General features: G+C 38.4%; 6 protein-coding genes across 8 annotated transcripts; 3 read left to right on the forward strand and 3 right to left on the reverse strand.

Annotated features, from left to right (window-relative positions):
* Positions 1–1201: 1201 nt before the first annotated feature.
* On the forward strand, positions 1202–5322 carry LOC140764885 (soluble inorganic pyrophosphatase 4). The gene is made up of 9 exons (XM_073103709.1): positions 1202–1361; positions 2935–3076; positions 3176–3204; positions 3500–3565; positions 3647–3754; positions 4000–4065; positions 4202–4322; positions 4642–4723; positions 4958–5322. The coding sequence occupies exons 2-9, from the start codon at positions 2944–2946 to the stop codon at positions 4998–5000; spliced, it is 648 nt and encodes a 215-aa protein (XP_072959810.1). The 5' UTR covers positions 1202–1361; positions 2935–2943; the 3' UTR covers positions 5001–5322.
* A 385-nt stretch (positions 5323–5707) lies between these two features.
* On the forward strand, positions 5708–6449 carry LOC140764887 (probable histone H2B.1). The gene has a single exon (XM_073103711.1). It carries the CDS (start codon positions 5796–5798, stop codon positions 6264–6266), a length of 471 nt encoding a protein of 156 aa, XP_072959812.1. The 5' UTR covers positions 5708–5795; the 3' UTR covers positions 6267–6449.
* A 1994-nt stretch (positions 6450–8443) lies between these two features.
* On the reverse strand, positions 8444–10015 carry LOC140764890 (glycine-rich RNA-binding protein 2, mitochondrial). The gene is made up of 5 exons (XM_073103716.1): positions 9868–10015; positions 9697–9788; positions 9324–9392; positions 9142–9248; positions 8444–9055 (listed from the first exon to the last, which is right to left on the reverse strand). The coding sequence occupies exons 2-5, from the start codon at positions 9734–9736 to the stop codon at positions 9008–9010; spliced, it is 264 nt and encodes an 87-aa protein (XP_072959817.1). The 5' UTR covers positions 9737–9788; positions 9868–10015; the 3' UTR covers positions 8444–9007.
* LOC140764886 (organelle RRM domain-containing protein 2, mitochondrial-like) lies at positions 10015–11823 on the forward strand. Its single transcript, XM_073103710.1, has 3 exons — positions 10015–10193; positions 11196–11264; positions 11349–11823. The coding sequence occupies exons 1-3, from the start codon at positions 10019–10021 to the stop codon at positions 11582–11584; spliced, it is 480 nt and encodes a 159-aa protein (XP_072959811.1). The 5' UTR covers positions 10015–10018; the 3' UTR covers positions 11585–11823.
* On the reverse strand, positions 11404–14407 carry LOC140764889 (actin-depolymerizing factor 7). Of its 3 annotated transcripts, none has more exons than XM_073103713.1 (4): positions 14242–14407; positions 13392–13657; positions 13113–13290; positions 11404–11543 (listed from the first exon to the last, which is right to left on the reverse strand). In XM_073103713.1, exons 1-3 carry the CDS (start codon positions 14242–14244, stop codon positions 13140–13142), a joined length of 420 nt encoding a protein of 139 aa, XP_072959814.1. In that variant the 5' UTR covers positions 14245–14407; the 3' UTR covers positions 11404–11543; positions 13113–13139. The 3 variants fall into 3 exon arrangements, with proteins under 3 accessions (XP_072959814.1, XP_072959815.1, XP_072959813.1); XM_073103714.1 differs by having other exon boundaries at positions 11425–11547; XM_073103712.1 differs by lacking the exon at positions 11404–11543 and having other exon boundaries at positions 12909–13290.
* Positions 14408–19248: 4841 nt separating this feature from the next.
* Positions 19249–22663, reverse strand: LOC140765282 (short-chain dehydrogenase TIC 32 B, chloroplastic). The gene is made up of 8 exons (XM_073104276.1): positions 22372–22663; positions 21277–21508; positions 21022–21101; positions 20764–20917; positions 20575–20653; positions 20133–20217; positions 20000–20046; positions 19249–19624 (listed from the first exon to the last, which is right to left on the reverse strand). Exons 1-8 carry the CDS (start codon positions 22487–22489, stop codon positions 19457–19459), a joined length of 963 nt encoding a protein of 320 aa, XP_072960377.1. The 5' UTR covers positions 22490–22663; the 3' UTR covers positions 19249–19456.
* Between the last annotated feature and the right edge of the window lie 1827 nt (positions 22664–24490).

A 24490-nucleotide genomic window follows, 5' to 3' on the forward strand; every position in this document is an offset into this window, starting at 1 on the left:
AACCGGATCTGATACCCAATCAACTGGCACGTGGAGTGCACACTTTGTGCCCACGCCAGTTGACCACTTGCTTCTTCTTCTTTTTTTATCGTTTCTCCTCATATCACTGTCTAAATTGACTCTTCGTTTTCTAGTTGCATTGGCCTCATCCGCCCTTAATTTATAATAGATAATATTCGCGCCACTGAGGCCATAAATATTGTTCGTTTCTTCAAAGGATAAGAAAATGCCCTGAATATACTCTAGCATCTTTCACATCGGAGCTTAAAATCATAATAGAGGTGTTGATATTAGAAAAGCGATCATTTTCTTCTCTTTTTTTCTTCTATTACAGTCCGTGCACGACAAGTCCCCATTCAACTCTGTTTTTATTACTATGAGAATTGATTACTGACCAATTCTTTGGTGCGACCTGGCACCAACGAAGAATGAGATTTACTGTTAACCAAACACAACTAACGCATGCAATAACTTGTTCTTGAAATGGCCAACTCAAGGAGTTGACCAAGTTAAGAAGAGTGGGAACCAAAATTGGATTAGATTAAAGATCCCTGAGAATATTTAAGAATCTATTAACAAGAACTTTCTTAATCTCTATAGTTCATCTTTTTTTTTTTAATCATAAGTCCAACTCTAGTGTGAATCCATTATAATTTAAAATAATGTAGAATTCCAGGTCACACTGATTGCTTCCTGGCAACCGACGCTCCACCGTCAACCAAATGGTCGCGATAATCCTCAGGAACACGACAAACACGTAGCCTTTCTTGATTTGTTGATGTTAGTTATCTTGTCGGATCTGGATCCAGTAAGTCTTTAACCAGCTCCGCAGGAGTACCACACAAATAGGTCACGTGCTGGCTTGGCTGGCCAGTGGCCACTGCGCGCCGAGGACTTCCCCCCTTTCTCTGCGGAGAATAATAACGCACTCCAGCTTTTTATGCGAAGGCGTGGCTTCCACGCCATCCCTCATCCTTTACCGATTCCCACATCATATGCGTAAACAGACGCACCTCCACCGCCAGATCTGCAACCAACGATTGAGATCCAATCCGACGGTAAAAAAGCGCATTCAGTTTCTACGGGGACCCCAGTTCAGTGAGCAATGGGGGCATGCCACGAGTCACACAGCTGGAATCGCGAATGTTCCGTTTCCGATACCGTGGAATCGTTTCGGGTCCGATGCCATCCTCCTCCTCGGATGCCGACGGCACTTCTCTCTTTTTTACTTTAAATAGGAGGTTGGGGGAGAGAAGCGGGAATCGGACTCTCCTTCTTCTCTCTATTCTTATAACTCTTCGGTGTAGGGTTTCTCGCTCTCACTGGCTTCGGAATCTGAGGAAGGTTGTGAATCCTTTGAGGTGCGTTTATTAAGTTGTAGATCTGCTTTTGAGCTGCGATTCAATGTATTTTGCGTTGGTTTTGGGGATGTAGAGCATTTTTTTAGATGTTTAATTTGTTTCTTTTTATCTGATTTTTAGGATGTATTTTAGTTGATTTTAGCTATATTACGACGTTATTTTTGATCTGATCTTACGTTCCGTAGTAATCTGTGGTAGAAGCTTGAAGCAAATTAATGTCAGTCTGCGGTTGGATCTAGTAATATAAATCTATAGAACTTCTGTTGAAGCTTTTGTATTGTTGCTCTTTTATTTAGGGGATCCACCTCATTTCCAGGGATCTACTGGAAGTGTGGAACTTGCGCTAATATTTAGATTTGCTTTACCGTTTCAAGATCTACACTGATTTTCTTAAAGCTTGATGTATGAATATCGTAGATATTTCTTTCAACAAGGTTGCTGTGCTTGATATAAATAACCGCTTGATGTTTGGATCTATGTGTTTTGGATTAATGCTTGGACTTCTCGGTTATTGTTCAAATAATTCGCAGTTTAACTGGCCATTCATCAAATATGGGTTATCTATGAAGATGTCTGCACAAGCTCATGTAGCCATAGGTTATAGATAGAGTCAATACTAATTTAGCCAGCTCTATTCTCATTCATTTTATTCAAACAAAGGCGTGGAAATTTACAAAATATAAGTTGAAAATGGAAATACTATAGATCCTTTGACTCAATCAGTTGATATTGACAAGTTGTATTACTCCATTGCTAGAGGTTTTGTTTTCTTAACAAACTTGTCAGATGCATGATAAGTGCAGAAGTCCTACATTATGATAAGTGATGTCATCTTCAAGGATAGTTTAGGGATATTTATAAAGCAGCACAAGATGTAAAATTGTTTAGGACTCAATTGCATTGACTTATGACATGATGGAGAGGTTATAATTATATTTACTAACCAATTGAGATAAAATTTAGGTCCAATGTTTCTATATGGTATGGTTTACATTGTTCAGTTGCAATTGAAGAGTGAAGGCCCTAAGGAAATTTGCATGGGTCACTAGAAGCAGTTGAGGAAGGGTCTTTCTTAGTGTATAAAGGACAACTTGGGATACAGACTCTACAAAAAACAGATATTAGTTCTTGTATTGGGAGGGAACATGCACGTTGATTTTTCTGGCGCACGTGTGGCTTGGCATTTTTTGGTTTTACATGCTCAGCATTTTGTTAATATTGGACCATCGCTGAGACATTATACGCCCCTCTTAAATGTAACCGACTGCTAGGTACTCGATATCAGGATTGTGCACCGGTCTGTTGTTTCTTTGTTCTTATTTAACTTCTTAACTTTTAATTCCATTGTTCATTGCTTTTTTATCTCGTCATCTGCTCCACATTTCTAATGCCTCGGTTATAACTCTGATTCTCCTAGTTATAGATGTATTCCTTTTTCTCCCTGAGTTTTGTATCTATAGACAAGGCTTACCTATTTCACTTATGTTGGTGTAACGCTATCAATGTGGCAGAGATTGTTTTTGTATGATCTGTCCATGAGTTAATGACTTTGGACGTTTAATATGTTTGACAGCTTGACTCTATGGCTCCACCTCTGGAAGTATCAAACAAGTCTTCAGACTCACATCCAGCACATCCTCCTCTCAATGAACGAATACTTTCATCCATGTCCAGGAGGTCTGTTGCAGCACACCCTTGGCATGATCTTGAGATAGGTACTTGATCTTTCATTCAAATTCCTTCGGAGTTTATATCATTCATTGCACATATATTGTTCTCATTTGAGTCATCTAAATTTCTACTTTTTTTTGCAGGTCCTGGTGCTCCCACTATATTTAACTGTGTAAGCATACTCTACTCTATTTAAAAGTGAAAAATATGATCCTGATGTAAAATGATAATATAAGTTAGTGACTTGTGTGATTCACCATCATAATAACTATTTTAATGGACTGCAATGTGCTTTTAATATAAACCCTAGATCTAGCTGCCATTATTTGTTCTTTAATTTTTATAATTAACTCCAACATTTTGGCTCTTTAGTTGCATCTGTCCTTTTTTACAATACCAAAAAAACTTGCATAATTGGATATCTAGATGGTTGAATATACCTGCTGAGAGATTGGATGATTCTACAGGTGGTGGAAATAGGAAAGGGTAGTAAAGTGAAATATGAGCTAGACAAGAAAACTGGGTTGATAAAGGTATCTGGAATCTTTGTACTGTTGCTACAGCTCTTCATTTTTACCATTTATCCTAATGCCATGCTTCTTTTCTATATTCAGGTAGACCGTGTCCTCTACTCATCCGTTGTGTATCCCCACAATTATGGATTCATCCCACGTACTCTATGTGAAGATAACGATCCTCTCGACGTGTTGGTCATCATGCAGGTATATGCATTTTACATTTTAATTTTACAGGCTACAGCATGAATATAATGTACGTGTGCTTTGTAGTATGAGTAATGTTTGGGAAAATTTGTAGAATGGGAGCTTACGATAATTTGGTGATAGAAAAAGATATCAATAATCTTTTCTACTTGGCATCCCACTCGTTTCCTCATCAATATTTCTTTTTCGGTTTCTATATCAATTTGGAGCCTCTAAAACTGTTCTAACTGATGTTGATTCAACAGGAACCAGTTCTCCCAGGATGTTTCCTTCGAGCAAAAGCCATAGGTCTGATGCCTATGATTGACCAGGTCTACATTTTTATCACTGTACTATGTTAATTTACTAGGTTCTTCATGAAGTTGGTATTAGTTATTTCAATATGTCATTTATATTCTGTCATGCGCTGGGAGAAGTTGCATATGCCATTTATTTTGTTGGTTACAGGGAGAGGCAGATGACAAGATTATTGCTGTTTGTGCGGATGATCCTGAATACAAACATTACAATGACATCAAGGAGCTTCCACCTCATCGCTTGGCAGAAATCAGACGCTTCTTTGAAGACTGTATCCTCATTTTTCAGCTTTTTATGTTGGGTTTATACTGTGCTCTTTATCAGCTTTACGTATGGTTAAAAACTTAAAATCCGGTGTGAATTGTTAGTAATAATGTCTATGAAGTCTCATGATTTGGAACTTCTTCCTGCCTATAACTCTCTAAGCTTACAAAGTTTTTAGTTAGTTCCCTTTGCTTCAAAATAGTCTGGCACAGCTTAAACTGGTGCTAAGAGTACATAGTCCATAATTATGCTAGTAAATGCCTTTTGTTATCTGTAAAGTATTTACTGTTACTGTGTTCACAAGTTTCCTTTACATCCCAAATCAGATAAGAAAAATGAAAACAAGGAAGTTGCAGTGAATGACTTCTTGCCTGCAACTGCTGCTTTTGAAGCAATAAATCACTCCATGTAAGTAACTTGCTTAACTGAGTTTCCCGTCATCGAGTTTAACTTGCAAAATTTATGCATATGTAGTACCGAGCATAGAAACCTGATATATTCCTGAACAAGAGTCATGGGCAAAATGTGGTCAGCACTGGGAAGTGTTGCTTCCTGTAGATAGATTAGGGATCTTTATGCTTGTGTATGCATATATTGATTACTTTTTCATGTAGTTAACCTTTCTTGTTTTGATCATTGTAGGGATCTTTATGCTACTTACATAGTGGAGAACCTGAGGAGGTAGGATTATTCCAAGGATTTTGGGTTCTGTTGTTGTTGAAGTACCTTCGTGATGCTACGACGAGAAGCTGCGCTTATACACGGCAGATGCGCCAATTACCTTAACATCGTATATACTATTACCGCTAGCTTTTGTTACTATTATGAGTTGAGTGAGGTTTAATACCTTGTAAGAAATCAAACGAGTGACTTTTTTTACTTCAAAAGCCATGAAAACATTTTTTAATCAACAGTTTCTACAGGGATGTTCTTTATATATGTAATATGATGGATTTGAACATGAAGGTTCATTTATCTACTTATCCAGTCATAGATTATATTAGGCACTGCTGACTATTTTATTTCTCAACGCATTCCTAACTAGTCTATTCTATCAAACATTACCTCACCTCCTAGAAATTTTTTATAATACTAGATATTCGAAAGAGAAGTTGCCGTGTGCCCATGAGGCCATCACCATGGTATTCAATCAAACTCATACACTTTTAAATAATTGGGTGTCGCTGAGCCATGGTTTATAGCGACCAATTTGAGAAAACCCAACGGTGAAAAGTACTACACGCATAAGAAACTCATCATTTCCGTCCAAAGTAATAATCACCGCCTTTAATCCAACAGTTGACAAGACACCACCTCACCGATCTGAGCCAAACACAATCCACCAATCCTCGTCCTCCCTTCCCCCTATATGACCGCTTCCATCCATCCCTACCTTCCAATAAACAAGTCGCGATTCCGTCTTTTTTTAGTTCTCGTTCCTCCTCTCTTCTAACCCCATCCTCCCTTGATCTCGAATTCCATGGCGCCCAAGGCCGAGAAGAAGCCAGCGGAGAAGAAGCCTGCCGCCGAGAAGCCCACAGAGGAGAAGGAGAAGAAGACGACGGTTGCCGAGAAAGCCCCCGCAGAGAAGAAACCCAAGGCGGGGAAGCGCCTCCCGACCAAAGAGGGTGCCGCCGCTAGCGACAAGAAGAAGAAGAAGAAGGCCAAGAAGGGGAGTGAGACCTATAAGATCTACATCTTTAAGGTCTTGAAGCAAGTCCACCCCGACATCGGTATCTCGAGCAAGGCCATGGGAATCATGAACTCCTTCATCAACGACATCTTCGAGAAGTTGGCCCAAGAGGCTTCTCGTCTCGCGAGGTATAATAAGAAGCCGACCATAACTTCCCGCGAGATCCAGACCTCGGTCCGACTCGTTCTTCCTGGCGAGCTCGCGAAGCACGCCGTCTCTGAGGGCACCAAGGCGGTGACCAAGTTTACTAGCTCTTAGGTTTTCCGATCTGCTAGGGTTTACATAGGGTTTCGTGCCGTTCTTCTCGTTCTGATGGTTTTCTTTGTTCTTGAATTTGTATAAATTGGAAAAGGCGATGGATCTTAGTATTATAGTTGCATGTCTTGAAGCTTTTGTTGGATATAATTGACGATATATGATTTCGTTCTACGCTTTGAATCATTCCACATGTTTTACTTATCATCGTCTCCGGAAGTTTGTTGTTCCTCCTCTTTGGTCAAGCGGCCTAGGGTTTCGAAGGTGATGAATATTTTCTCCATCTGTCTCTCGTTTGTGTTTCTCTACTCCATTGGCAAGCTTCAAAATTGCTTTTATTTTGGCTGGAAATTTATTCTGGTTGGCTTGGTATGTTAAATGGTTACATTTGCGGTAGTTTCTGATCCCAATAAAGACAGTGATTTGAGGAGTTGACATTGGTTTTTAGGGCTATCATTTTGTATCACGGTCGAGGATTTCTGGTAGGCGTTAGTGTGACGTGAACACAATGGAACTGTGTTTCTTAGTGTTGAATTGCTTTTCCTTAGATTCTTCAATTTCTTTTCTTATTGTTCAGTACATTCCTCCTTCTAGTTGAGTTGCATGCAACCTTAATACTTTCGTTGCTTGTTGTTTTAGAATTTTGGTCCTCGCTTGTTAAATTAACATATAAGCCTGATCGCTTTGTATTGCTTGTTACTTGTACGCTTGGTTAGTAAAAGATATCAGGTTATGCTCTGGAGCAGAAGGCAATGAAGGTCACAAATGGAAGAGTATGTGTCTGGCATACATTCTCTTTGATTTTTCTAATAACTCTTTTTGTGTATATATTTATGAATTGAAAGTTGAAACCACAGTAAAAGAACTGGCATCTTGAATTGATTCCAAACATTTTTAAGTTGTAGCTTTTGTTTTTAGAGACATTTCATTATCTCGTATTACATGTGATGTTATGCAATTCAACAGATAATTGGTGAAGAAAAAGGATATTTGTGAATTGAGTCAAATGTTTGGGTATGCCAGGCCCCAAGTTAATGTGAAATTATATGTACATCAAACCTTTGATGGTCTTTACTCTTGGTGATTTTGCATATTCTCTTTTATATGCACCCATCAAGGTGTTGTGCTTTGTATCCCTGTTTTGCATTGCTTATAGACTTTTGGAGGTGATGCTGCATGGAGTTATTGAGTAGGTAAACGGTGGGTCAAACGCATCATAAGATGTTCTGAGGAATAAATATTTTTTGTAAAGGATCTGATAAAGTTCGTTCTTTGCCTGGTTTTAATTTCTAATCTCGTATGTAATTTTTCTCCTGGTATCACAGACTTGTAGATTTGTATCCATTTGGTCTAGCTGGACATTGCAAATCCCACTATTCTTGCTGTTCTTTTTGAAAAATGCATACAACTTGTGAACTGTCGTAGAGTAGATTTTGTATATATGAAGTACCGGTTTCAAGATCGGAATTTGTTATTTGAAAAACGATCTGTATTTGATCGGTCTGTTTCGGGCCAAATCTTCAATCTGCTACTTTTTGTAAGTTGTCATATAATTTTTATGCTGCCAATTTCTTTTTTAATCCCTATAGATTTCAGGGCGGGAATGGTGAGCAATTTCTTATACTATATATCAGCCCATCTGGCCTCTAATATTTATTAGCAGCGTATGCTATATCAGCCTATTTTTGTTCATAAATATTTTATCATGCACCTTGTAAGTGTTGCATCGAAGAGCTGGACATCAATTCTCTAGCTAACCATCTGGCTTAGTGAACTCAATAGTGATGGGGCATAACGTTTTGTAGACAAGAGTCAGCTATTTGAGCATTAAATGATTGCATAGCAACTGGTGAACCAAATATTGCTCAAGTACTATATTTTATTATTAGATCTCTTGAAAATGTTTGTTAGAATCTAATTTATCTTTCTGATCTCAAATATTTCTTTGACCTTTATTGAGTAATTCTTTTGTTGTTATCCGTGATGTGTACTAATAGTAAAGACAGGTTTCTTTTCTTTTCTATTTTTGTTCTCTATATACAAGCTATAGAAGTTGGAAATTACCCACTCGCTTGCATTTCTTCCTATTGGTTTTTGCTTTTAAAATTCATGGGATTTCACCTATTATGTGGTTCGTGCACCCGAGTTCATTAATTCGTTATCATGCGGTCTGGCAGGATGCCATCAGAGGGTATTTTGGTGTTTATTTTTATTCTCTTTTATGATGCATGCGGTTATTGAGTGCGTGAGGTAGGTATGAACTCTGTTCATAGTTAATTTAGACCGATGGAATAGATTCCATGTTCATCTATTGATGCTTTTACTAAACAAGTAATCATGATGGTCTGTTGATGCTTTTGTTAATTCACAAGCTGAATTTGTTGATGATGTTTCCGCAAATCAACAAGTATGATCGCTTCCTGTACACATGATAATTTCCAAGTATTTTTTGCCTTAAGCTTTTTAATTTTTGTTCTGCATCTGATATTTGCTGTATTTAACAAATATAATGGATAGAAGGTTTGTTGAATTCATTAAATCTTATTGTCCATAATCGAAACCTAGTACAGTGGTATAGATGATGTCAACCCTATACCGGAATTAATCACATCAACCTTGTGCTTGGCTAATTAAATCACGGAAAAAATATATATATATATAACGAGAAAAACACCTCACTGGGCGACGTTGAAAAGCAGTAGTTCATTTCTCTCAAAATCGTTTATCTGCGTGAAAACTACTTTTCATCCTTTGTGGGCATATTGTATGCGAATATTCCTTCCATCGAGAGGCTGAAACAAATAGGAAGAAGCCTGAACTCAAATGTGTAACAAGGTGATGAAACATGTGGTGACGTTCAGATAGATATCTTTTTCACCTGACCATCCATCCTTTGCAGTGCAGCTGTAGCCTCACTTTCCATGAAAAATTGGACGAAGCCATATCCTTTGGACTTGCCAGTAGTCGGATCACATATTACTCTGACTGTCACATGATTCATATAAACAGACATCAGTAGTCATGACAGGATCATACTTACAAGGTAAAGCGGGAACCTACCTTGTATGATTTCACCATGCTGGGAGAAGGCATCCTTCAGAGCAGCTTCATTTGTGTCATAAGAAAGGCCTGCAGAAAAGCAAAGCAGCGGGCAATCTTAAAAGAGTACACCAATCAAACAGATTGCGGGCAAGAAAGACGACTGACATGACCAACAAACCTACACCTCCCTCAAGACACCAAAAATTTCAATCCGACCCATTCCTCCTCGCACTACTGAGGTAACAATACGAAAAATCTTGAGAGATTTGTGACATTTTCCAAAAGAAACCCGGGAATATTACAGATCGTGGAGTACCGAGATCACTGGAAGAAGTACAAGACTGATATCGTATATAGAGAACTGAGGAGGTCATAGTTTGATACTTCTTACCTCCCACAAACAATCTACTACAAGCCTGCCGAGCAAACATCCTCCTCGCCGACGCCGAGGCAGCAGTAACCAGCGAGAGCTCCCAAGCCTTCCTATTCCACATGACACGCTTCATACTTTAGATCCCAACCGCAACCTTTTTAAACCTCGTATTGCCTGAAATACCCCTACCAAAACTCTAATTCGCGTGGAGACGAGCCTGGATCCGACCCGTTTATTCCCAAATCAGTCGCCTCGCCGACGCGGCTACGCCCTCCTTTTATACTCGTGTAAGCTGGTTCTAGGGCTTTAGATTCTTCCCATTCTCCTGCTCCAGTCGTCAATGGCGCTCAATTCCTCCCTTCCGCTCCGCCGCCTTCTTAGGGCGTCTTCCTCCTCGGCGACGCAATGGATATGGCCCTTCTCTCCCAGGCGCCAGAGCTCATCCTTCCTCTCGGACGACGATAGCAGCATCAAGAACCTTCCTCCCCTAACCACGCCGAAGCTCTTCGTCAGTGGTCAGATTTAGGATCTCCTTATTCCCAGTTATCTTACCAAGTTATTTCCTTTGCTTCGTGTGTTTGTTACGACGTATTCAATTCCTTCGCTATTTTCAAATACTTAGTGTTTCTACAATAAATTTCCACGTTAACTAAATGATTGATAAAAATGTACCTTGATATTCAATCGATGGGCATAGTTCCTTGTAATAGCCGGGGGAAGATGTATACTTTCTAATTTCTTACATGATCCAGTAAAAAGTTTAAGAACTGATAGCTTTGCAGCTGCTGTAGTTTGTGGGATTTACGTAAGGAAGGACACTAGCTCTTGTCACATTATTGGCTTGCAAAATTGACGCATTGCACTGAATTGGGTATCAACACCTCTTTACATGCTTTTTAATCCTCTAACTTTTACTATCGCTCATACCACCGATGTGCAATTTTAAGGATCAGAAACTTTTAAAGGTTCTCTGATTCCTTAATATCAAAAGAGGTAGGCCTTAATTTCTGACATTAACTAGTGCCATTCAGACAAAACTTGAAGGGTTATAGGTTTCTAAAAAATTATCGTGTAACGAGTATGTACTTAAATGGGAGAGAGTATTTTGGGGGGACACCATGTAACATAAAGTACACTCAAATTTTACATACAAATTGATTTTTTTTTTTTACTTTCTAGTGCTTGAAACTGCAAATAGCATGAGAATTGTTTTTACTCTCTTTGCTCCCTTATCTATAATATGATTAGTTTTGGTCGAAGGATGCATAGCAGTTCCCTTTTAGTCCTTTTATTGGTTGATGCTATATAGTTGCTTCAGCTTCATCTGACTGATGTGATTTGGTATTTTACTCTGAATTATGAAAGCAAAGTTGGTAATCTACATATATATATCTATATCGCCAGGACAGCATTAACAGCATGAGAATTGTGGTTCCTTTTAAGGCTTCCTGGAAGTTGGAACTCTGATTAGAAAGAAGAAATTATTCAAGTTTAATCACTCATTCCATGTAATGCAGGACTTTCAAGGTTAACAACAGATGAAAAGCTAAAAGATGCGTTTGCTTCTTATGGCCAACTTCTTGAAGGTACATGAACTTTTCTCAGCTATGAACTTCTTTAGCGATGAACATTTTTGCTTTAAAGTAATGTTATATACTTGTTTGGTGCAGCGAAAGTTATAACTGATAGAGCCTCTGGGAGATCCAAGGGATTTGGTTTCGTAAGATATGCGACTATCGAAGAAGCTGAAAAGGCGCGGCACGGGATGAACGCAAAGTTTCTGGATGGTTGGGTTATCTTTGTCGATCCCGCTAAAGCAAGAGAGTCAAAACCACCACCACCACCTGAGCCGGAATCATCAGAAGCTGGCTTCAGGACAAACAAAACAATTGGTTGGTGTGGGTAATTATGCAGGAATCAATACACACTCAATTATTGCAATATATTGGGAGATTATTGAATATTGAATCATTGGTGAAAGAAACTGGATAATGGGACATCTGAGTTGCTGATTGAGATAAATGGAACTGTCAATTACCTTTTACCTTTTGAGATTAGCTTATATGGATTGCAACAGTCACTTTGTGGCTATCACGTTGCAGGAACTATACGCTTGTCTAGTAATTTTAGAGGTTTAAACTGTCAGATCAGCTATACAGTATTTAAAGAGAATTGTTTTTCACTTCCTTTCCGGTTTAACTTTTTTCAATCATACATTGCAACGTACAATTTTTACAAACATTTTATTTCATTATTTAAAGATGCAAAATTAGTGTTTTATAATATGTGATACTATTTACTTATACATCTGATAATTCACAATAAAATAAGATACAACCGTCTGTAACCATATGGTTTCAGAAGATCATCATAACTCCTACTCTGCTATACTTTGCAGAGAAAGTTCGATGTACCTTCGAGAATTAGTTTACAGGAGAAGGTGACCTGTGACTAGGTGGGAGAGAAAGAGAGACAATTATCCTAACCATGGCAATAGTCGTGCAAACTTGATATGACAACCAACACTGTTTCTTCCAGGGGGGGGCAAAGAAAAGAAAAGCTAACTCTGCGAAGCATCAAAATACAAAATGTAGAGTTAATTTTAAAGATTCAAATCCTCCCCTGAATGAGCCACTCTAATAAGACCTTTCGACATCTATTTATGAAAATTATCCTAACCATTACAATAGTCGACAGTACCTCGGTCAAGAAGCAGCAGGCTAGATGGACGTGCAAAATTAATTGCACTGGAAAGCACATTATCCCCATTTTATATAGTAATTTATATATAATTAATAAACTAACATCTGAGATTATCAAGTAACGGGATAATCTAAGACTGCAAGCAAAAGCAAGTCTATAGAGCAGAGAAATAGAGGAACTGGAAGCAAGTCCGGGCAACAAAGACTCGCAAACTGATTCTACTTGTATTTTCTAAAACAAACTGAGTCCACTAATGGCCTATTACTCCCAGCCTTTTTGGCTGATACAATAATTGTGCCTTATTACTACAAAACCAAGAGGGAAGAAAAGAAAAAGGTTTGGAAGCAGAAGAAGACCATGCAGCAGAGGAAAACAATAAAAAAAAAGGTCCAAATTTATGTCCCTGGTATCTTGCGCAAGTATAATTACATGAGTTTGTGAACACAACAAAGAAAGTCATGTTTGCAGGTGAATGAAGATAACATAACCGAGCATTCATTTCAATGCCATCAAAGAAGACTCTTGGCTAGATCCAGAAGCTATTACATTCATTAGTTTGTAACAGGCTACAAGTACATACTGGTTGCACATAAGTTCCAGAAAATAACAAATCATCATAAAGGAGTAAATGACTTAATAACCTGGACGACAGACACATACTACATCAACTAAATCCAACATCACATGGACTATCAACATACATAAAAGCAACCAAAATGCAGGGAGAATACCTCCAACGCACAAGCAATTAAGAGTACTCAGTTGGCACGGCCTCTAATAACATCGAGGCCCATCTCAGTAGGATCAGTCGCTTGCAACTCCACCTGGATACCATCCAACTCTCTCTTGAACCTATCCTTTGAGCTTGCATAAAGCATCTTACTTCTGACTCTTGAGGTGTCAGGTGACCTGGATGTCGCCATAGGGCAAGAAAAGGAGAGAAAATTGTCTGTAATCTGCGAGTTATTTCAGAGGTTTTGAGGATAAACTCAGAAGGGGAAGAGGAATACCATGCAATGAAGAAGATCTTGCTCTTCTGGCAGTTCTCTTCAGTCACAAAATCAAAGTCATATATTGCATATCTGCATTCATTGGCGGGGAGGCTTGCAGAAAAATCCTCGTAACCCAAAGTTGGCTCACCGAGCTTCTCCACAACAACCTGCTTCAGCTTTTCGTCAATCTTGTAGACTATAAAGCGGTAAGTCCTCTTTGCCTTCAATTCCAAAAATTTCAATTTGCATTCATCGTTTACAGCCATCCCAGAAGCTGCATTGGCCTGTGATGCAAAAAAAAGAGTACAAAAGAAGAAGTTCCGACAGCATCCCTATGAGATAATTCTGACATCTAAGAGAAGCCCAGACCGGACCTCGATCAGTATGATTTCAAAAGGACCAAAGTTTTACAAATAACTCAAATAATAAACACATAAAAGGATACAAACATAAAGATAGATTGAAAAGTATAAGAATGATATCCACAATTCTATACCTATAAACGCAGCAGCAAATTATTACGAACTAAAGAAGACAAATTTGTCGGTTAATTCATTTTATAGAAAAAAAAAACTACCGAACTAAACTACAAAAATATCTCCTTAAATGAATCTATCTCCAGTGTCAGAATTATCTTCTTAGGATTGCACAAATTCTTCAAACAACCGAAATAATAATCGGATCGGATCTCTCCATAATGGCCCCCAGAAGAGACATCAATCAAGGCAATTTCTCATATTTAAAGCGCACGGATTTAATAGAATCAGCGGATCAAAGCAGTCTACAACAGATCGATCATCTAAATTTGAAGAAAGCAGTGCAGGGATCACAAACACAAACCCTAGCAAACAATAAATAGAAAAGTTACCATTCTTGCAAAGTGGAGTAGAAGTCGAGGAGTAAAGCGACGAGATCGGCGGGGAAAATCTAAGGCTGGTCGACGCTCCGAGATCAAAGGCTCAAAGAGAGCGACCGCGATTTGAGATCGAAATCGAAATCAGGCGGTGCCCTCTTCGATCGGTGGTGGTGGGTGATTTGGGAGGGAGGGTGCGGTGGTTCCTATTATATATTCTTTGACGGCTAGTCATTTTGTGGGGCCTACTGTAAAGTCGATCCAATCATCAAGCGCCACGTTTGATTTGGCAAGTAAAAGATTAAAAATAAATAAATAAAATAGTCTCCTCTTAATACTAGGATTAATTGTATCTAGATTCTAGACTCAAAAACATAGGCCTATTTTTATATTTTAGACCATTCATTTACTTTTTAACACATTTTGGTCCTCCAAACCCTCACTCAATCTTTTGTGTGACTCTCTTCCTTCTCTTTCGGTGTATTAAGCTATATGGCTGTTTAAATCTAAAAAAAAAACGTCAGATGATAATTCTCAGTAGGTGTATAATAAACATTGATCATGTATGAAATGGCATCAAAGTTGATAAATAAGAACACAAATGCAAGTGGAGATGGATCATTAGATGCTTCTTCTCCGTACAAATATGCACATGAAATTAATTTAGCAAAGCCCATGAGCGAAACACCAGCAAATCGTTGGCCCACCATTACCATGCGTTGAAAGCTTTGAAGAACATTTCTTTTCTTAAAAGTAGAGGTTGGCATTTGCAGTGGATTAGGAAGTGGCCTGAAAGATCTTAATGCAAAGCAAAGGAACCAGGAATAAATCCATTCAACATAAAGGCCGGGGAATGTTAGCTGTTAGCTAAGTTAGTGCAGGTCATAATCACTTCAAGTCTTAAGCTAAAGCCATTCCTGAGCTTTAGCTATCACAGCCTGGACAATGAGTTGCTACAAAAGGGACAACTCATCGGAAGAGCTCAATCCTGAGTCAATTTGATTGCAAAGATGTCCATCCAGTACGCATGCATCTCTTGAATCACTTGGGCCTCAAACGTTTTGTAGATATGTTTAACTGTGATTATATAACTAAGTTGGTTTTTATGGAATACAAGTTCTTGAGGAATTAATGTAGAAATTAGGTAGTTGTGGACATGAGATATTATCCAAATACATTAGGCAATAAGTGCATTAGTTGAACTGCACATCCTTTTTCCAGAAACATAGAGCAGTTAAGGTGAATTAAGAGTCAGCACAGAAGGAAAGACAGAAGATAAACTGACATGTCAGGAAGAAGCTTTCTGCTTCTCAGAGGTAATCTGATGAACCTACCACAAAACAAAAAAAAAAGATTATTGCCTTTTAGATTTGTAATCACAACTCACGGTTATAGAGCATAATTGAGGATTAAGAGCATATTGCAATGTAAAAATATCATGGGCTATCTTTTCGATAGACACAGTCCGCGTGGCGCTTAATTTCTCAATTAGGAAGTTAGGTTAGCCATTTTGTTTCACAACTGCAACTTTCTAAATGATAAATGAGAAAGCAAACAATAGAGAATGATACTCAATTGACATAAGAAACACAACTATTATATTGATTAAGTGCAAAGCACATACTAATACCAACAACTGTAGAATAGAAGGAAAGAGTAGACTTTTTGAGTCCGCGTGGCACTTAACTTCTAGATTGGAAAGTTTGATTAGCTATTTTGTTTCGCAACTGCAACCTTCTAAATGATAAACGACAAAGCAAACGACAAAAAAAATTTACACAATTGACATAAGAAACACAATTATTATATTGATCGAAAGCAAAGTACATACTAATGTCAACGACTATGAAAATAAAAATAAAAATAAAGGAGCGGAGTATTTTTTTTCGATAGACACAATCTACATGGCACTTTACTTCCGAAGTGAGAAGTTTAGGTTAACTATTTTTTTTCCACAATGGTAACTTTCTAAGTAATAAATGGCAAAGCAAACGACACATAATAATACACAATTAACATGAGAAACACAATTATTATATTGAATGTAAAGAACATACTAATACTAACAATTATGAAAATAAAAGAAAAGAGTGGAGACTTTTCGATAAATATACTTAGCTTCGGAATTGGAAGTTAGATTAGCTATTTTGTTTCACACTACAACCTTTTAAATGATAAGCGGTAAAATAAACAAGGCAAAGTGTACACAATTGACATATGAAACACAACTATTATATTGATCAAAAGCAAAGTACATACTAATATGAACAACTATGTAAATATAACAAAGGCAAATAGCTAGCGGAGTCTTCTCGATAGACAAAGTCCGATTTTGTTTCACAAACTGCAACTTCCTAAACGATAAACAAACAACAAAGCAAACGACACAAGATAAAACACAATTGAGATAAGAAACACAATTACATACTAATACCAACAACTATGGGAATAGAAGAAAAGAGCTACACTAAAAATCAGATAAGAACAGGTACTCGACGTCCTGAAGAACTTCCCCGAATTGATCAGCAGCATCACTGGAGCAACACGACCTATCAACAGCCTTTTCAATTATCTGACAAACCATTCTCCTATACTCTGGGCTCCTTTTAAAAAAATACATCTGAATGCTTCGGCGGATAAATGTCATTCCCACCGCGTCTACTAACGCAACCGAAGCATCCAGGAGCAGCTTGTAGTCTCGCCGATCGATCGCCCCTCTCCATCCCCACATCCTCCACACAAGCTTTTGTAAATGATCTTCAACCTGCAGTCGACCGAGCGGATCCGTTCGGAGTAGAACCTTCATGAGAGGAAGAGCTCGCTTGAGGCCCTTGAGGCCAGTCGATACGCAGCGGCGTTCGGCCATCATTAAGGCCTCGCCAAAATTATTGACGACCATATAAACATACCACCTTTTGTTTTCAACGGGAGATAGGAGAGAAACGATGGAGCAATGCAGCTGCAAGTAGAGCATGTACTCCTCGCCGCTGTAGTAGTTCATTGCCTGCAAAAGATTAAAATTTAAACACCAACCCTCAAAGGCGGCCAAGCCGTAGGGCGGCACGGCCGCTTCAGCGAGGGCTGCAAGTGCCGCCAGCATATGCGTCTTTGTTTCGATAGTCGTAGGGCCGGCTTCGATGATATCTACGAGGGTCGTAATGTGCGGCCCGACGGCGCATCCCGTCGTGATGGCGATCTGCTCCACCATCCTAAGGCCGGTGCAGCGAACTCGAGGGGCAACCGTACATGTTAAGAAACCTTGCAGAGTCGGGAGGACCTCAGGAATCCCTAACGCGGAAGCCACCACGCCGAACGTCCTCGCCGCGGCGTCTCTCACGTGTTCCGAAGCGTCGTCTGCCTGTGGGGCGACCACCGCGACGATGGCGTCCAAGCCGGCCGATGTAGTGAGTGCGTAAACCATCTCCCTGGCGGCGATGACATAAGGCGATTCCCCCTCCCCCTCCTCCCGATCCTCCTCCTTCTTCGTTAGAAGAAGAAGAGGCTGCACGGCTTTAAGAAAAGCTTGGGTGTGGGAATTGCTCAGCGTTTGCTGCAGGGTCTTGAGAATTCTGACGACGAGTTGGAGATCTATGCGTTTCAGCTCGTGGTGAGTGAGCAGCGCCGTGATCCGATCTAGCAAAGGGACCGGACCCAACGTTTGAGCCTCGTCCAGGAGCCATTGCAAAGAGAATTCCCTTTCTGGGTCTACCCTGGTGCCTGTATCGAATACGAGATCGAGTAAGAGATCATGGAAGTACATGCCCAACCCACCCAGTTCCTGTCTCTCTTCCTCGCTCATCATCTTGTGCTCTCGATAGATCGAAACCCTAGACCTGGGTAGGAGAAGAACGCCGCCTTTGGGCTTCCGAGTTGTACTTATCTCCAAGTGGGAACTCATAATATAATTATTTTTCCTCTTTGACCCTTGTCGTTTCCGCATACTTCTCCCGACCCAACTTGCACTTACGGGCTTCTTCTTATCGGGTTTTTGCTTATGCCTGTATTGAATACAAGATCGACTAGGAGATTATCAAAGTAATCTCTCTTCCTCTCTCATCGTTTCCTACTCTCGATCTATTGAAACCCTAGGCCCTGTGTAGGAGATGAACGCCGCCTTTTAGGCTATGGACTGGTGTTTATATGTGAAAGTGGGAGCCCGTAATAGAATGCGACCGTCTCTACGAGGAGAGAAGGACACCAGTGAAGTAGTCCACGTCCGCGAGGACTTCTTTCATCTGAGCATCGCCAACCGAGCAACATGCATGCGAGCTAGCTATATATCGACAGTCTCCTCATTTGCTTCTCAATAAGCACGTTACATGAGAGATATATATCGACTATCATGATAGTCGCCATGATGACGAGATCTTCTAAGGCAACAGTAGAATTAATCTACGATCGAGCAGCTTATTATATAGTCTCTTTACCCATATATCATGCACAAGACTGCCGCAAGGAGCAATTTTTCATGGTTGAATGAATTGCACATCTTATTATTTATTATCTATATATCTCTTCACTTTCATTATCATGTGGTATTAGGAGTTACTTGTGAGAGTGCATATATATTAAAGATATAATGTATATTATTGAAATTCATTATATTAACAGCGTATACTTTTAGGTTAACTGGTTATTTAACATTACGAGAGTTCATTACACATGATTTCTGTGTAATGAACTCGCTAAGTAGCACCTATATCCTTGCTTGTGCATGGGAACGGAATGTTGAATCTGGCAAGTGTTCGATGTTAATTTGAAGCACTCTCTTGGGAAGTTTGCGAGGGGGTGGTGCTTCCTCCTTGCTGCTTGCTTTGATTTAAAAGCTCACTTCGCAAGCTGAACACTAAAAGCCCTCGAAGTTTTGGTATATAATTTGGGAGGTATAGATGAGATAAAGGCGAGTGGTATTTATAAGGTGGAAACGATATATATATATATATATATATGAATCTTTTGCCTTTCACACCCTTATATTTAAGTATTTGCAAATAGATCCCTGTAAACATTTCAAGTAAGTACATAGAAAGTATTTTCAATATAATTAAATTACTGTAAAAGATATAATATGATTTGTAAAAAGAGCACTGGAGTGCTTTAACAATCAACAAAGCAAACATTGAGTCTTGTGGAGGAAATAGCAAATTATTACGTAGCAAAGTGAATAATTACTACAATGCATGATTCCCATATGAGCATTAACCTACTATGGAGCTTGTAGTTTGAAATTTTATTGTGCTGATTTAACAAGCTTCTCACTGAAGTCCCAAAGTTTTGTCGCCAAGGTTTCTTCTCTGGCCATTAGGCTTGGCTTCTCCTCATTGCAATCAAGGAAGTACTTTCCTGTCACACTCTTCAAACTGGGATGCAGTGCTACATAACATGTGGTTGCTGCTCCCTGAAAAGATGCACCTTTTACATGTCAACATACTAATTGCAAGTCCACCTCAAAACTTAATTTAAATGTGAATGCCAGATAGTAACTTGAAGAGTTTCTGGCATATATAGTGATAGTAATTGGTAGATTAGGTAACTGACAGATACTGTAGAATGATGATATCTCTATCAATATTTTTTTCTCCTCTCTTTTCCTTATGTGCTGTCCTACTACTGGTTGTAAAAACTCAGTATAGTCTACTATGAAGTGTAGACAGTAGGGCGAAAAGATAATAAGCTTCTAGGAAGTTTAGAATATATTTCAACTCTTTATAATTTGTCGGCCAAATCACATATGCAAGTTGTAGTGAAACATGTTCCGAAAGCGATGACAAACCTGTGGTACATTCTTCCAGAAGATGTAAGTGAATAACTTTAGCATCCCTGCAAGAGCATAAAAAATATTTCAAGATTGAGTAGGTCACTCATTTGAAGAAGTTTGTAGAAATAAATTGAAACCCAAGTCATACTCATAAGAAGGAAAGAGTGTCTCATCAGATTTGTCATAATCAGTCCTGGATGAACAGAATTGACAGTGATGTTCGCTCCCATTCCCTGCCTCACAAAATGTAGAAATTCATCTGCATCATCTTTATGGACAGAGACTGTGCATTAAATAGGTTACAAGGGTTGCTATGTAATTACGGGGCCATAATTGACCTATCCTTGGGCCCAAAATTTTTAGGAGAAATGTTCTGATTTTAATTGGGTTGAATTATCTGTATACATAAGTCTTTCTTCATGCAATTGGACATTTCTATCTCTCTAGCATTTACAAACATCATAATAAACACCAGGTGAAGACATATCCAAAGGAGCACTACATGCACATCCAGCAAATTGTCTCCACTCTAAAAATCTTTAGTGCAAAAAGGAGCAGAGATATGCCAGTGGAACAAGAAGAACCGGTACCTTTAAACGTCTAGAGAGCTCATTTGAATGTAGGATGTTTGCCAGCTTGGATTGGCCATATGCCTTCTTATCTGAGTATCTAATAAAGAAAAATAAAGAAAATTGAATTCGCTTGAGAAGTAACCATCCCATCTATGAAATTTATTACACAATATAGCCTCCCAACTGTCTATAAGAGAGACTGCTTACCCTTTCTCATCGTTGAGTTTATCAAACCGAATCCCTGATTCATAAGTATGGACATGTGCAATAGATGATAAATTTACAATGCGACCCTCAATTCCTGTATCTCTTGCGGTATTAATCATTTTCTCAAGAAGAAGTTCCGTCAACAGAAAATGACCTGATTGAATAAAATTGATCGAACAAGTGAATTAGTAACTACATGTTCTACTGAATCATTTCTAAACTCATGTGAGATAAGGACTATGATAAACCATAGCGTACCGAGATGATTGGTGGCAAATTGCATCTCTATTCCATCCTCAGAAAGTTGATATGGGCAGAACATAACACCTGCGTTGTTTCTAGAGAGAACAAAGAAGTATCATTTATATTACTCAAAAGTTGAGGATGGATCTCATAAGAAACTAAGATATACTATTTGGAAGTAACATACCACCAGACATCAAGTTATGCAATTATAAGTGAGACTTATCGATAATAATGGAAGCAAATTATGTCAAGGATCAGAGAGAGTACATTAAAATATTAAGAGGAAGATTCATCGATATGAATTTCTCCACAAATGCTCGAACAGACTTAAGTGAGCTGAGGTCAAGCTTCAGAACATCCAAGCGAGCTGTTGGATTATGTTTTAGAATAAACTGCTTTGCATCATTTGCAGATTCCATATTTCTTGCAGCAATGATAACATGTGCTCCTCGAAGGGCAAATACTCTTGCAGTTTCTGCCCCAATTCCACTTGCTCCTCCTATACCACATTATATTAATAAGTTAATGTTGTAAAAAGAATGTAAGAAGATAAAAAAGGACCTAGAACAACAGCCTTGGAGCATCTCTTAGTTGTTCAGTATAATGAACCACCAGTTAAATCTAGTCCACTGTTATTGCAAATAAAAATGAAATTAATCGGTCTAACTCTTGATTGTAAAGGAGAAAAGAAAAAGGATCCATGTTTAAGTAAGAACTAGTTGCGACATCAACTTCCTTGGCAGGCAAATTTAAGCAAGCACTTCTCTTCTATTGATAAAATTATGAGATTACGTAACCACACAATCTCATTTAGTCAACTTCACCAACCACTCTCCAATCTCCATAAGTAGCCAATCAATGAGCCGTAATTGGCTCAACCAATTTAACAAACAAAATGGTCCCTTCACTGTGTAATAAGTTTAAAGAAATCCTGCTAGTTGGAGAAGTCTTGGAAGTACAAATGAGTTCCCTCACCCCTAAGGAAAATAATGAATGTACAACTTGGTGAAGACCTTCATTACTACATAAAGAAGAAAGTCTATCAAAGTGTGACAGTAGAAAAGAGGTGGGCCACTCAATTTAAATTCTACATTAGACCGCCTACCAACCAGATAAATAGATAATCCAAGTGAAGGATAAAAAATGGGAAGAAAAATCATCAAATTAGGTCAAAATAACCTAAGAGTTCTAGACAACCTACGGGGGAGAAAAAAAGAACAAGGAGAGGTAAATGAACAGAACCTCAAGATACAACCAATAGAAGAGATCAGCAACATCCACCAAGAACTCAAAAGATTCAATAAATAAGAAGTACCCAAGTGAGAAAACTACACAACAATGAGGGAACTACCGACTACTAACCCGTTATGATGACAGTGAGGTTGCTCGCATCAATGCCTGCCGTGACTTGCTCTGCCGTGGAAGAAGAGCCGAAGCCACTCTCCCCTGGCCACCCAGTAATCAACGAGAAGAGACCCATTGCTCCGTCTTGACGACCCACGAGTGAAGCAAGCCTTCCTCTTTAAAGAGGAGGAGGAGAAGAATGGAAGAGAGAAGCGAGAAGAGGAGGAGGAGGAGGAGAAGGAGGGGCGTTGGCAACCATTGCAGTAGAGGAAGTTATTTATGGTTGGGGAGTCGATAGTCGTTTGGTTGGAGACAGAAAGATAGAGGAGGCAAAAATAAGAGAAATTAAATGCGCGGCGTGAGAAGCACGTTAAGAAATTTATTTGCTCTTTTGCATTCTCTTTTTAATCTTTCAAGTGTGACATTTATCAAACAAATTTATTTTTCTGGATCTTATCAACATTCTTAATGAAGTCCACAAAGTCACCTTGAACTCTAAAACAAAATTTAAAGAAGACATTGTCATCTTACACACACACACACACATACAAAAATAATAATAATAATAATATCATACTTATAAACAACTCTCATATGTTGTACAGAGAAATTAATAAATCTACTGATCGACTTGTCAATCATTTATGGTCGCTATCTGACTTATGAAGTTACTCTGTAAGGAGGAGCATACCTCGTAAAGTTGTTGTAGTTGTTGGCCTCCAATCTTTCTAAGACTTCTTTTTTTTAATCAGATTCCTTAATTAATATATCTATTATTTTATTACAATAATCAATTATATATATATATATATATATATATATAAATTTCAATTGAAAAGGATAATATTAAAAGCTGGATAAGACCCACGAGGAATGCACTCTCACATGTTCGACCAAAACCCGAATTGGCAAGCCAGAGACTTCACATTTGTTTTAGGGCTAACTAGTGGCAGCACATTGTTTTCATAGCAATAAAATAAAAATACAAGTTTTGCAATATATAGATTTTATATTTTCAAATGAGATGTGGGCCCAACTGAACTCCATACTTTGAACTTTTGTTGAATCGATAACTTTTATATTTTATACTTTTAATATGGATCATGTAACGTTAATCGTGTCTATTCTATTGAGAGAGATTACGACCAGTTGTTATTATGGAAATTATCTACATCACTCTGTTTTCTTGATTGTTCCCATTTCCCATACTTACAAAGATAGCTCAACGCTGAGTCTAATCAGCCATTTTTATGTTTCATATCTACTGCATTCAATATCTGAGCAGGTATTGTTGCAATTGATGTGAGCTGCATTTATATGCTGGGGACTTGATAGATTCATGCATATGTGACTCCTTGCAGCAACAAACATTGGTAACTACTATTTGTCTATTTTTTTAAACTCTCTCTCTCTCTCTACATATATATATATATATATATATATATATAAACATATGTGATGAAAAGAGTAGTATAAAGGTTAGTCTCTCAAAGAAATTACTTGCCTGATGAAACAATCAAGGCAATAGCTAGTAAGAGTAGTAGACGAGTCAGCTAAGTAGATGCTTCTCTTCAATGTTTTCTCTGGAGTTGATAATTACATTAAAAGGGGCAGTTAGACCTAAATGCCAATGGAGGTGGTCCAAGAATTGGAACAGAATTAGAACACATGATCTACTTGGCAGGCAATAACTAAGAAGGGGGTACACCTCCCATCATTACCATTACTCTGTACTGCAAGTAGCTTGAAGCAATTTCCAAAGTTTCCAGACTAAACAAAAGGAAGGGTTAGTCTAATTCTATTACATAGTAGATCAGAATAGATTTAAATCATGCATATATAATATTTCAATGAAAAAAATTTACCCACAATGTTCATAAAGAGAATGGAATTTTAGCAGTGATGACTTGAGTGCAGTAGAATTTTAACAGAGAGAAAAGGTTTCAATAGAAATTAGGTTGTTCAATTTCTCAGAAAATGAAATAAAACAACCAGTGATATGTGACAAGGTTTGGTTGCTAAAATCTTTATCACCACGGTATAAGTTTTTGTTAACAGCAGTAGATTTTGAACGCAGAGTTTGAAGTACAGAGGATGGTTTGGTTACAAGTTCATAACTAGGCACAGGAAGCAAGCA

This window comes from Typha angustifolia, chromosome 8 (assembly GCF_048772165.1).
Source record: "Typha angustifolia cultivar Huaian chromosome 8, ASM4877216v1, whole genome shotgun sequence".
Lineage (NCBI taxonomy): Eukaryota > Viridiplantae > Streptophyta > Magnoliopsida > Poales > Typhaceae > Typha > Typha angustifolia.

Coding starts and splice junctions, on each gene's coding strand:
- LOC140764885 (XM_073103709.1), top strand. CDS start 2,944: ATGGCTCCACCTCTGGAAGTATCAAACAAGTCTTCAGACTCACATCCA. Junction 3,205..3,499: donor CTCCCACTATATTTAACTGT/GTAAGCATACTC, acceptor ATGATTCTACAG/GTGGTGGAAATAGGAAAGGG. Junction 3,755..3,999: donor ACGTGTTGGTCATCATGCAG/GTATATGCATTT, acceptor TTGATTCAACAG/GAACCAGTTCTCCCAGGATG.
- LOC140764887 (XM_073103711.1), top strand. CDS start 5,796: ATGGCGCCCAAGGCCGAGAAGAAGCCAGCGGAGAAGAAGCCTGCCGCC.
- LOC140764890 (XM_073103716.1), bottom strand. CDS start 9,736: ATGTTTGCTCGGCAGGCTTGTAGTAGATTGTTTGTGGGAG. Junction 9,249..9,323: donor GCATGGTGAAATCATACAAG/GTAGGTTCCCGC, acceptor ATCATGTGACAG/TCAGAGTAATATGTGATCCG. Junction 9,056..9,141: donor TGCAAAGGATGGATGGTCAG/GTGAAAAAGATA, acceptor TATTTGTTTCAG/CCTCTCGATGGAAGGAATAT.
- LOC140764886 (XM_073103710.1), top strand. CDS start 10,019: ATGGCGCTCAATTCCTCCCTTCCGCTCCGCCGCCTTCTTAGGGCGTCT. Junction 10,194..11,195: donor GCCGAAGCTCTTCGTCAGTG/GTCAGATTTAGG, acceptor CATGTAATGCAG/GACTTTCAAGGTTAACAACA. Junction 11,265..11,348: donor TTATGGCCAACTTCTTGAAG/GTACATGAACTT, acceptor TGTTTGGTGCAG/CGAAAGTTATAACTGATAGA.
- LOC140764889 (XM_073103713.1), bottom strand. Junction 13,291..13,391: donor AAGATCTTCTTCATTGCATG/GTATTCCTCTTC, acceptor GGCGACATCCAG/GTCACCTGACACCTCAAGAG.
- LOC140765282 (XM_073104276.1), bottom strand. CDS start 22,489: ATGGGTCTCTTCTCGTTGATTACTGGGTGGCCAGGGGAGAGTGGCTTC. Junction 21,102..21,276: donor CTTCCTCTTAATATTTTAAT/GTACTCTCTCTG, acceptor TGTTCTCTCTAG/AAACAACGCAGGTGTTATGT. Junction 20,218..20,574: donor AGCTCTCTAGACGTTTAAAG/GTACCGGTTCTT, acceptor TTTGTGAGGCAG/GGAATGGGAGCGAACATCAC.